The 12666-nt window shown below is 43.5% G+C and overlaps 1 protein-coding gene across 1 annotated transcript in view; it reads right to left on the bottom strand.

The window, feature by feature from the left end:
• The window catches only part of cacna1fb (calcium channel, voltage-dependent, L type, alpha 1F subunit), a 45804-nt gene that overhangs the window by 10994 nt on the left and 22144 nt on the right, over positions 1-12666 (bottom strand). Inside the window, exons 21-36 of the mRNA XM_070909659.1 lie at positions 11378-11507; positions 10019-10078; positions 9831-9937; positions 8026-8113; positions 7152-7259; positions 6772-6824; positions 6507-6653; positions 6210-6411; positions 5873-6031; positions 5494-5604; positions 3405-3488; positions 2448-2576; positions 2285-2350; positions 1259-1350; positions 930-1089; positions 626-753 (exon numbers count right to left, since the gene is read on the bottom strand). Of these exons, the coding sequence (XP_070765760.1) occupies positions 626-753; positions 930-1089; positions 1259-1350; positions 2285-2350; positions 2448-2576; positions 3405-3488; positions 5494-5604; positions 5873-6031; positions 6210-6411; positions 6507-6653; positions 6772-6824; positions 7152-7259; positions 8026-8113; positions 9831-9937; positions 10019-10078; positions 11378-11507 (1824 nt within the window). The remainder of the gene's footprint in view (positions 1-625; positions 754-929; positions 1090-1258; positions 1351-2284; positions 2351-2447; positions 2577-3404; positions 3489-5493; positions 5605-5872; positions 6032-6209; positions 6412-6506; positions 6654-6771; positions 6825-7151; positions 7260-8025; positions 8114-9830; positions 9938-10018; positions 10079-11377; positions 11508-12666) is intronic.

The raw sequence follows: 12666 nt of genomic DNA, 5'->3' as shown, positions 1-12666 counted from the left end.
ACGACAGCGCTAACCACTGCGCCACCATGCGGCCCATACTTCAGTACTTGCTTAAGTAAATGTACTTAGTTCCTGTTCACTGCAGTACAATAAAGTAGTACACAATGTCAGCTGAGGTACAACATCCAGGTGTTTTATACGACCTCTGAGAGTTTTCTGATTATCTGTTTAATCCAGTCAGTGGACCCTGGAATAAATACTCCTCCAACCAGCAGGACGAAAAAGTATTCAGAAATGCAGGATGGCAAGCTCGACCGGGGATCTTTGTTGCGCCTCATGCCCTATATCAATTTCATTATTTTGTCCAATTTTAATGTGCTTTACTGGGATGATGTGTAAATCATGTAAAAAATGTCTTGTACAGTGGTGGCAGAAGTACTCAGATCCTTTACCTAAGTAAAATACCATAGTCTGAAAATACTCCATTAAAGTACTCATGCAGAATGGCTGTTTTCAAAATGTTATGTTATTATACAATATTATATTCTTCTAAGGGAGCATTTTAATGTTGTAGTTCGTCAATGCTTCTAGTCTTTGTGCTAAGCTAGGCTAACCACATCCTGGACCTGCACGATGAAACTGATGTTAAACAGGAGACACTGGAGGAGACAGAGAACAAACATACTTGGCCTCTGGATCATATTCAGACCAGATCCTCTTAAACTCGTCCAGATGATGTGGTCCCAGAATCGACCAATCACGTGTCAGGTAGTCAAAGTTGTCCATGATGACGGCAACAAACAGGTTAATGATCTGAAGGAGATACAAACATAAATGCATAAATGTGTATTACTCATGTTGAGGGACACACGTGTTTACACAGTTACACTGTGGGGACTTGCCTCCATTTAGGGGACAAGCTCCCACAATGTAAGTCATTCAATTTTAAGACTGTGTGTGTGTGTGTGTGTGTGTGTGTGTGTTCTGACCAGGAAAGCACACAACATGAAGAAGCTGATGAAATAAACGATGGCGAAGTTGCTGCCGCAGCTGAACTCTTCTCCTGGTTCGTAGTCCGACTCGGGGTCACAGCGTTTACCTGGAAGACTGGCCAACATGATCTCCTGCCACGCCTCACCTGTAGCACACCTGTAGACACAGAAACATAGTTTCATAGAGTTCTGCAGCTCCAGTCAGTTCTGCTAAAGGTCGGGGACATTTGTTTAACCTAAAACTTTAAAAGTCATTAATAAAAAGTAAACTTCAGGTTGACTGAGACGGAGGAGAAGGAGGAGGAGGAGGAGGAGGAGGAGCTGACCTGAAGAGGAGGAGAACAGCCTGAGGAAAAGTCTGGAAGTTGTTGTTTCTGTTGATCTGAGTGTGATCCTGCATCGCTACCTTCCCAAATGTCTGACAGAGAGAGAGACAGTCAGACAGACAGAGAGAGACAGACAGTCAGATAATTAACTGTTCACAAAGTGCAGAATTAATCATCACTGAATTAAAATAGTTTACAGGTTTAAACTCTAAATATTTACAGCCACTAAATGAACACGGCTAGCTTGCTAATATCTGACCTGTTTAAAGAGAAGAACATGGACAACAACCGTCAGTGTAAACTGGGAAGATTTAAATTACATGCATATTTTTATGTTTTAGCTGAATTCACCATAGTATAATATATTGATGTCTTCTTGTTCACAGATGTTTCTGCTTCTGTTGTCAGATGACTCATTGAGTGTGAAAGTTGATTGCAGCTCATAAACACCATGTTGACCAGCACTTCATCAACATTAAGACAGGTTAATGACATCAGCTGAGCTGTGAGATCGACTGAAGTGACAATTAAAATGAGATGACAGAGAAAGTTTGATGCATCAAAATATTCAACATATTAAAGCCACAAAGCATCTGTTAGCATCTGTTAGCATCTGTTGAGCTGCATATCTGCTGGATTCATGTCAAACTTGAAAAACTCTGAACTATATCATGAATGTGACTGCTGAAGAAAAGTCACGTCACTTCTGAAATGGACACTGAAACCACAACGGAGCCATGACCGAGCCGGAGCCCCACCGCAAACGTACCATAAGGACAAGAACCCTAACTGGCCTCCCGCCCGGGAATGCATCAAACTCTTCAAACGTCTGGTGTGTAAAGTGCTGCAGAGTGACACATCCCTGTCTAGAAAACATCTGCTGCTCTGGGTTCAGGTTACCAGGAACAGGAAGTGTCAGAGCAGCTCTCAGGTGATGTCAGGTTTCAAATAGAAATCTGGACTCTAAATCTGGTTGTGGATCTGGATCGTAGCGCCCCCTGCATGATCACCTGTGTATGAACTCACCTGCATCCCGATGACAGCGTAGATGAAGAAGATCATGGCGATGAGCAGAGCGACATATGGCAGGGCCTGAAGAGAGAGAGGAGGAGGTTAGACAGCTGCCACCGTGCCCTGGAGCAAGGCAGCTCTGTTAGCCCCGCCCCCACTGTTAGCCCCTCCCTCTGACCTGCAGGGATTTGATGAAAGTCCACAGCAGTGTACGAATCCCCTCCCCTTTACTCAGCAGCTTGACCAATCGCATCACTCGAAACAGACGGAAGAAGGTGATTGACACCCGAGAGCTGTCCTCCCCACTCTGAGAGAGACAGACAGACAGAGAGAGAGAGAGAGAGAGAGACAGACAGACGGAGAGGGAGACAGACAGACAGAGAGGGAGGGAGAGACAGACAGAGACAGAGAGACAGACAGAGAGACAGACACAGAGGGAGAGAGACAGACAGAGAGACAGACAGACAGAGACAGACAGAGAGAGAGAGACAGACACACACAGAGGGAGAGAGACAGACAGTGACAGAGAGACAGACAGACAGACAGATAGATAGACAGACACAGAGGGAGAGAGACAGACAGACACAGAGGGAGAGAGACAGAGAGACAGACAGAGAGAGACAGACAGACAGACAGAGACAGACAGAGACAGAGAGACAGACAGAGAGACAGACAGACAGACACAGAGAGACATTTACAGTGAGATTAACAGCAGGAGAAGAAGACTGAGCCTCACTAACTACAAACAGTGAGGAGGTCAGAGGTCACAGCACATGAACATGTGACCTGAACATGTGACCTGAACATCATCAACGTCACAAACGTTCATCAGAGTAAAAACTCTGAGCTACAACATTCGATGTGTCTGTAAGACAGAACAACAGAGAGACAAGAAGTGTAAAAATAACACGTCGATGTTTGTCCCTCTCAGTGACAGCAGAGGGCAGCGTGGCCAACAGGTTACACAGTGATGACTTCCTGCCATTAACACTGCGACTGCTCCCAAAACACTAAATGCCCTAAATGAACCAAATGATGAAACTTTAGCAGCAGGAACAGTTTGAATGTTGTTGTCTTGTAAAGAAAAGATCAGCTTGAAGCCAATCAGAACACAGCAGCTGGTTTGAACACTCACACTGAACTCAGTGACGACGATATCGACGACGCTGCCGACTACGATCAGAGCGTCGAACGAGTTCCAGGCATCTACAAAGTAATGCTGCGAGGGAAAGAGACAGTGGTGTTATATATACATGCAGTGACATCATCAAACATTAACCCTTTCAGTCTCTGGCTTCTCAAAGCTTCTTATTAGCTTCAAATGTGTTTCTCAGAATAACCAGGACTGTTTGAAACTGAAGATTTATTTCATGTGAGTAGTTGCCTTCAAGATTTATCATAGATTTTATATAAACACGTAGAATTTAGGTTTGCCAAGAAAACATTGCTACAAAATGCATTTTATTAGAATTGTGAAGGCGTCAGATATGATGTCTCATTACAGATCAATAAGACAACTAATCAACACAGACAGTCTAAAAGAAGTGGACGTAGCCTCCCATTGGTTTGTGGACTACATATCAGGCTGTGATACACAATACTTGTGAGGAGATACAGAGGGGTCTAAAAGTCTGAGACCACATTGAAAATCTCAAATACTTTCACATAAAATAATCACAAAGTTTGAAGATTCAGCAACATTTAAAAACACAAGAAGTTATGACATGTAAAATGAAGAAATATTTTGATTCTGCACTATTTTTAGGTCGGCAAACAAATTTAAATAAATTTGTGGCATTGACCAACTGAACTCCTTCGTCCAAAAGGTCAGATGTCTTTGAGTTGTGTTCTTCCATCGAAGCCTGCGTTCAGATGACTCTCAGGTGGATCTGATCTCCTCATCGGAGGCTCGTTCAATGATCTTGCAGCCGGTGTTCACCTGTTCTAAATATGGCTGCGCCTCAAGTTTCCAGCAGGTCATTGCTCATTAAGCAGCATTGTGATTGTGGGAAACATGGCACCAGAACTAAGTGAAAGTGTCAGAAGTCAAACTGGTATTCTGAGCAAAGAGGGGCTTTCTCAGAGTCAAATCATGGCCAGACTAAAGGTTTCTAAGGGGGCAGTGCATGGAACTCTAAAACGCTTTGCAGAAACGGGATCAGTTGTATCCAAAGCTCGATCAGGCAGACCAACAGATCAAGCTTAGTTCCCCGAGAGATAGAAAAGCACCTTCATCACAGATACACAATCTGTTAAATAAAGAACACCAGACTCCAATCAGCAAAAGTCCTGTCAAAAGAATGCTGTCTTGTAGTGGTCTCAGAGGACCAGCAGCAGTTTCTAAACCACTTCTCAGAAGGGGAAACAAGGCCAAACTCTTGGGGTGGGCTAAGCAGCATTTTACTGTGGATGAAGAAAAGTCCTATTTACTGATGAATCCAGGTTAGAGACTTCTGGCAGTAACAGAAGGGTGTATGTAAGGAGACGAGCAGGAGAGAGAATGATACCGCAGTGGATCAAACCAACAGGGAAACATGGTGGGAATATTCAAGTCTGGGGGGGTTTGCCTACTCTGGAGTTGGACCCCTGCAGTGAATCGACTACACCCTGACCAAGGAGAAGCACCACTCCATCCTTCAGAGACATGCTGTACCCTCTGGTCTGCATCTTTGTGGAGAGGGATTCATACTGCAGCAGGATAAGGACCCCAAACACACCTCAAAGCTTTGCAAGAACTACTTGAAGACCAAAGAAGACCAAGGAGTCCTGACTGTCATGGACTTTCCTCCACAGTCACCTGACCTCAACCCCATTGAACTATTTATGGGGGCACTTGAAGACTCAGAAAGCCAAGCCTTCTGTGACATCACAAGAAGCCCTCTGGAACATTGTCAGATCATGCTGGGATAACATGGGTCATCAGGTTTGGCACAAACCTGTGGAGTCCATGCCAGCTGGAGTGCATGCTGTCATTAAAGCAAAAGGGGGACATACCAAAGACTAAGATTCTCTGAAATCCCTGAACATCTTTCAAAGATTCAACTTTTCACTCAAGTTGTTAAGCTGATATTATCATTTATAATGAAAACAATAGTATTACATTACAAATGCAAAATAGAAGGATCTTGACTGGTGGTCTCAGACTTTTGGACCCCACTGTACTTTTGAGGTTTGAGAGTTAGTTAGTTAGTTAGTTATTTTGCAGGCGTGTTTGATTTTCTCACCCTGAGTCTGAGAGCGAGCAGCTTCAGCAGCATCTCCACAGTGAAGAGTCCAGTAAACACCATGTTGAGGATGTCCATGATGTGGCTGAAGTTTTTAGACTGTTCATAGTGCTGCAGGAGAGAAATCAACAAGGTGTCAGAAACACGAGGCAGTAGAGTCACGTTTCCAAACACAGCGGGTCATAACTTCTTTACGTAATGTGTTGGATTAGTGCTGGTCAGGTGAATCAAGTGTAGATCATTGTTTTCATGACCCAAAAAAAGGGACAAAGAAGGGCGGGAGATAATACAGGAGAGGGGCGGAGTATCACATGGAAATGGGCGGGGCTTTAGACCTCTATAATAATGTCAGACAGTAAACACAGTGAGTGTCATTAACCTGAACAGCCAGAGTGACGGTGTTGAGCAGGATGAGGACGAACATGACGTACTCGAATCCTGTGGAGTTGATGATGGACCAGAACTTATACTGAACTGGATTCTTTGGGATGTAAAGTTTTAGTGGCTGAGCCTTCAGAGCGTACTCCACACACTGACGCTGGAGGGGAAAGAAAGGGTTGATATATGAGCGGTCAAATCAAGCCAGATCATGAGACACTACAGTTCATGTTCTGGGTGTCTTCGTTTGGACGGATCAATGTAGATGTAATCAATGCATCAGTTTAACATCTGCTCTGAAACATCCATAATACTGAGATCCAGGTGTGACTGTTCACCTGGTTCTTATCCAGCTCACAGTTCTTGTACTCCTGCTCTCCCTGCTCTCTGAAGGTGATGATGACAAAACCCACAAAGATGTTCATCATGAAGAAGGCGATGATGATGATGTAGACGATGAAGAAGATTGAGATCTCCACTCGGTAGTTGTAGATGGGACCAGAGTTCTCCCCGTTAGCATCAATGGCTTTATAGAGCAGACTGGAGAGAGAGGGGTTAAACATCTCCAGTCAGTCTGGTTCTGTTCTGTAGCAGGACTGACAAAGTTAATAAAGTTGTTTGAATTGAAGACTCACGCAGGCCAGCCCTCGAAGGTGGACACGGTGAAGAGCGCCATCATCCCCATCAACACGTTATCAAAGTTAAAGTCGCTGTTCTGCCAGATCCGCTCTCTGACCATAGGATGGTTCACATCTCCATCTTTATACACCACGAAGGTCCCTCTGAACACACACACACACACACACACACACACACACACACACACACACACACACGGTGAGGTCGTATCTCAGTATTTCAAACACAAGTTGGTTTCAGGGTTGAAGAATTAAAACTCACTTGCACTGTTCAGGAGTGTGCTTGGCTTCGTCTGTGCAGCGATAAAATTTACCCTGAAACACAAACAAGGAAACATTAAATCAGTTCCAACATAAATAAGTTGAGTCAGATACATCGACTGTTTAACAGAAGTGGACGTAGCCACCGTGATGTCCCCCGCTGGTTTGTGGACTGCCGCTTTGAAGCCTCCAGTTTGGCTTTTTGGCTGTCAGCATTTCACTGATGTTTGATAAACAGCAGTGTAACCTCAGGTGTGATGGGTGTATAGACCACGCTGTACACTATTAGTCTCATACAGTATTCCCAAAACATGAATATTGACATGAGCTCACAGTTTATTTATTCAGTCCAGTGGCACATTGTTTCCTCCTCAGTCTCACCTTGAACAGCTGGACTCCGATGCAGGCGAACATGAACTGCAGCAGAGTCGTGACGATCATGATGTTTCCGATCGTCCTGATGGCCACAAACACACACTGGACCACATGCTGCAACACACACACACACACACACACACAAAATATGAGTGAGTATCTTTAAACACTGTCAGTGTTTCCTCTGAAGACATCTGACATTAGACTGTGTAACCTGCTTTGTTTAATACTGTCAGTCCTGTTTGTCTGGTGAGGGTCTGTCCCGGGGTTAAAGGTCATTTTCCCAGGACTCACAGGATTTCGTTATAGATGACGGTAAGACGATATCTACAGTACATAACGTAAAGATCTGGATGTGTTTAAAAAACCTTTTCTCCCACTCCTAGCAGTTGAAATGTAAATCTACAGCAGAAAATACTGCAGCCAGCCGACAACTATCACCGGATCACTGAGACACTGAAGGAAACTTAAAAGCAGGATGATTCTCAGGCAGGTTCTGCAGCGTCTTCTTCTCTGATGTTTGAGTTTATTCTGGACTGACATCAGAGATAATGACCTCCTCTGGAAGTGGAAGTCACACTGAATATATATACTGTGCATTATATCATAAACTCCCCCAGGATGCCTGAGTTCACAGGAAAAACATACTAAGGCCTCAGTGATACCAGCTACAGCCCTAAAATAAACACACATTTTAAAATGAGACACCTGCAAGTTATTTCTGCCATGAAAAGGGACCAGATCTTAATAACCAGATAAGAATTACAGGGCAGCACCAAGATCCACCTTCCTGGTGTTCTGCGATCCAGCTCCAAGCTTTAAATACACAGAAACACAAATGAAAAAATATGAAAGACACACACAGACAGTGTTTAGTTACCTTGAGTCCTTTGGCTCTGTTGATGGCCCTCAGGGGTCTGAGCACCCGGAGGACTCTGAGGATCTTCACCACCGAGATCGCACTGGAACTACAGACACAAACACACAGTGGCTCAGTCTGCTGTTCAGAATACACGGAAAGCTACAGTTAGCAGTGGTGGAGAGTAACCAAGTACATTTACTCAAGTGCTGTACTTAAGTACAATTGTGAGGTACTATTCCATATTATGCTACTTTAAACTTCTACTTCACTAAATCTCAGAGGCAAATATTGTACTTTATACTGCACTACACTTATCTGACAGCTGGTGTTACTAGTTATTCTTCAGATTAAAGTTTCACCCAGAAAACATGCTTATAGAGTAGGATGTATTATTACAGATTCATCTACCCAGCAGTATATAAAGCCATTAAAATGATGAACACAGTAATGCATCAACAATTATAATGCAGTAATATGATATATATTATTCTGAAATGGGAAATTCTGCATGATGAGTACTTTTACTTTTGGTATTTTAAGTATGTTTTGATGCTAATACTTTTGTTACATTTTGAATACTGAAGTAAAAGATATTTTCTCCCAGCAGAGGGCAGCACACTTCATGTGCTTCATGTTTGAGTCGCTGCTGATCATTTTCTAAATCTTTTCTAAATAAGTTTACACTGATTATCTTCCTTCCGGACAGAAACTGGTGCGGAGATCCATCATCATCATCATCATCATTTAAATTACAGCTGCATTTATTACATAAATAACTATAAATAAAGAGTTTCATCATATGATGGAAACAATCCAAACAAACAGCATCAGAAAACATGTTTAATGTTTAATCGTTTTAATGATTTAAAATGTTGTCAGAAATCTATTGTCTCTTATTTTGTAGAATCATTACGCCTGTTGCTGCTAAGAAATATTATAGCAATAAAAATGATATTAGAATACATGTAGAGTCAATTCTTCATTGTATCAAACCCATAAATAATTTCCATACATTTATATTTTATTGTAACTTTTTCTATTAATAACAAGTGATAGTTGTGTTTCTTCACTAGCATGGCTGCTAATGTTAGCCACTGATATTCTTCCAGTGTGGATAGCGTGGCTGCTAATGTTAGCCACTGATATTGTTCCAGTGTGGATAGCATGGCTGCTAATGTTAGCCACTGATATTGTTCCAGTGTGGATAGCGTGGCTGCTAATGTTAGCCACTGATATTGTTCCAGTGTGGCCAGCGTGGCTGCTAATGTTAAATACTACCTGAGTAACAAGTAACAGGTAGTGGGAGACTCCAGTTGGATTTATAGTGGGGGGAACCCAGACTGTACTAAGTGTGGTAGAGTACAGAGGGGTGTTTTGGAGAGATCCGTTTAAAGTTCCCTAAACAGCATTCATTGTAAATATTTGTATTTTAGTATGCTGAAAAAAATAATCTGTCTTTGTTTTTTCCTAGACATGTTGACTGAATGGATTAACCAGTTAACAATAATAACAATGGTTTGTCAAAGCCATGAGGTGGAGGCTCCTCAGGGGTTCGTTGAGCTGTAGGAAGAAAGTGCTGGTTTCCCAACAGGTGTTTGTTTTTGTGTTTATTTTGTTCTTTGTTCTTCCATTTTTGGATATAAATGTATATTATTTTATATGTATTCCCATAATCTCCACCTAAACCAGCCTGAACGATTCTGTCTGGTAAAAGAAAAATCATTAAATCATACACCAGGTGAATATTCCAGCCTCCAGTCCTTACAGTCGTTTCTATGAGGCTAGCATGGCTGCTAATGTTGAAAAATGAATCAGATACTGACTGAAGGAAGAAGGAGACCAGTGAGACGCTGACGACCAGCAGATCCAACAAGTTAAACCAGTTTCTGCAGAACGAGCCCTGATGGAGGAACGCTCCGTGGACCGTCATCTGACCACAGAGGAAGAGATGACGTCAGTGTTACATCAAAATCTGACAGTTCTTTCATCCAAACTGAAGGTGATGTTTTACCTTGAACAGAATCTCCACAGTGAAGATGGAGGTGAAGGCGTAGTCTGCGTAACCCAGAATCTACACAAACAAACACAAAGACGGAGTAAATACACACATCACACATCGGCCATCACAGGATGAGTCTTTCCATCTCCATCTTCAGCCTCTGGGATCTTCTGCACATATAGCCCAGAGGGGGGGCATAGACATTGGTCTGGACTGGGGACTCAAGACTAGAACATATACAGAGTCAAGTTCAACTCCTAAATGTTGTGTTTCAAGTCAGGTTTAACCTTTGGATGGTCATTTCATCAGATGCTCCACTCTTCAGCGTTCGATCACAACGTACAGGCAGCAAGTAAAACCAGTATGACCAGTAAGTTCAGTTCAGTGTGTGTGTGTGTGTGTGTGTGTGTGTGTGTGTGTTTGTGTGTGTGTGTGTGTGTGTGTGTGTGTGTGTACAGTCAGTGTGTGTGTGTGTGTGTACAGTCCGTGTGTGTGTGTGTGTGTGTGTGTGTGTGTGTGTACAGTCAGTGTGTGTGTGTCAGAGTGTGTGTGTGTGTGTGTGTGTGTGTACAGTCCGTGTGTGTGTGTGTGTGTGTGTGTACAGTCAGTGTGTGTGTGTGTGTGTGTGTGTGTGTGTATGTGTGTATGTGTGTGTGTACAGTCCGTGTGTGTGTGTGTGTGTGTGTGTGTACAGTCAGTGTGTGTGTGTGTGAAGTGTGTGTGTGTGTGTGTGTGTGTATGTGTGTGTGTACAGTCCGTGTGTGTGTGTGTGTGTGTGTACAGTCAGTGTGTGTGTGTGTGTGTGTGTGTGTACAGTCAGTGTGTGTGTGTGTGTGTGTGTGTGTGTGTGTGTATGTGTGTATGTGTGTGTGTACAGTCCATGTGTGTGTGTGTGTGTGTGTGGTGATTTTCTCTCTCCATGTGTTTCCATGTGTTTTCCCTCTTTAACCCGGTTAGTCACTGACCCACTTCTGCTGTGTAATCTGCTGAAGCCCCGCCCCCAGCTCAAACCACAGAGGGGTGTCGACGACATCATCATGGACAGAGCGATGATAAGACCTCGCTGGACCACACTCGGCTCTGAGTTTGAAACAGGATTCTCCCACAAGCCCCAAAAAACTTCTGTCCCCTCAGTTTTGACTTCCTTCCATCATTAGCTTAGCCACAATGCTAGTCTTTTGTTGAATACATTTAATTATAACTTTCAATTGGTGATGTAACTCTTCTTCAGATCAGGAACCAATCAAATCAACAGTTTCCACTAAAAAGAACAGCCATTCGACCGCAGCACAGGCCTGACACGTTCAGCTTCATACATGAAACCAGACCTTCTGCTGGTGTTTAAATGTTGTTCGTGGTTTTGAGACTCACGTTGTTCCTGAAGGAGTGGGCTCTGATTGGATCCTCAGCAGCCAATGAGCAGCTGCTGAGGATGATGAAGACGAGGATGAGGTTGGTGAAGATGTGGTGGTGGATCAGAGTGTGACAGGCCACACGAATACTGTAGACAGAGACAAAGACTTACTGTTAAAGGTGTTCAGGAGTAAACTTGATTCCTAGTAACCAAGACCTGACTCAGCTTTGCTAGCAAGCTAACATGCTAACAAGCTAACAGACTAACAAGCTAACAGACTAAGAAGCAGTCTGCTGTGACTCTGGTACATGAAGAAATCTGGCAAGCCCTGAAGCTCCCAGACGGTCTCTCTGGTACGTTCTGGCGTTGAGTCGCAGTGTTGAGGGCAGCGAGTCGGAGCGAGAGCTGGTCAAGGTTTGGTCGAAGGGGGTGTGATGTCCGATTGTTTCAGAAAGTTACAGAAATGATTGGACACAGCCCCCCTAATCCAACATTGAAGGTGTGGTGGGAGGGGTTTTCAGACGCTGCTCGACCATCTGACTAGCTGTATCCTGGTCTCTTACGGCTGCCCTCCACACTGCCTGTACATCATGAACTGCTGCTCGTAAGCGGAGGGACCGAGCCCCTCCTCCAAAGAGCGAGCGGGTGCCGAGCAGCAGGGAGAACGGAGCGAGTCACGGCCCCCTGCTGCGACTGTGTTTGTGCATCACGAGGATGCTTTTCAGATACTGTTCTGTGCACTCTTATCACGTGCACACGCCTGGTTTGTATGTGCGCGGGTTTTGAGACTAATTAAACGCCATCGATTACTCTCTGTGACCTCTAAAAGCTGCGCAACACCAAATACTGGATATATTTATTTATTTCACATTTATGTCCGAATGTGAAACAGGTTTCATGTGTTCACAAAGTCACAGTGAACGTTCTCAGAGGAGACAGAGGGGGGACTTCATGCTAATGCTAACAGTTACAGTGCATCCGGAAAGTATTCACAGCGCTTCACTTTTTCCACATTTTGTTATGTTGCAGCCTTATACCAAAATGGATTAAATTCATTTTTTTCCTCAAAATTCTACACACAACACCCCATAATGACAACGTGAAAAAAGTTTTTTTGAGATTTTTGCAAATTTATTAAAAATAAAAAACCTGAGAAATCACATGTACATAAGTATTCACAGCCTTTGCTCAATACTTTGTTGATGCACCTTTGGCAGCAATTACAGCCTCAAGTCTTTTTGAATATGATGCCACAAGCTTGGCACACCGATCTTTGGGCAGTTTCACCCATTCCTCTTTGCAGCAC

The sequence above is a fragment of the Enoplosus armatus genome, chromosome 8 (genome assembly GCF_043641665.1).
Source record: "Enoplosus armatus isolate fEnoArm2 chromosome 8, fEnoArm2.hap1, whole genome shotgun sequence".
In the NCBI taxonomy this organism is placed as follows: domain Eukaryota; kingdom Metazoa; phylum Chordata; class Actinopteri; order Centrarchiformes; family Enoplosidae; genus Enoplosus; species Enoplosus armatus.
The sequence above is the reverse complement of the archived record's forward strand: the minus strand, read 5'-3'. Positions and strand labels throughout refer to the sequence as shown.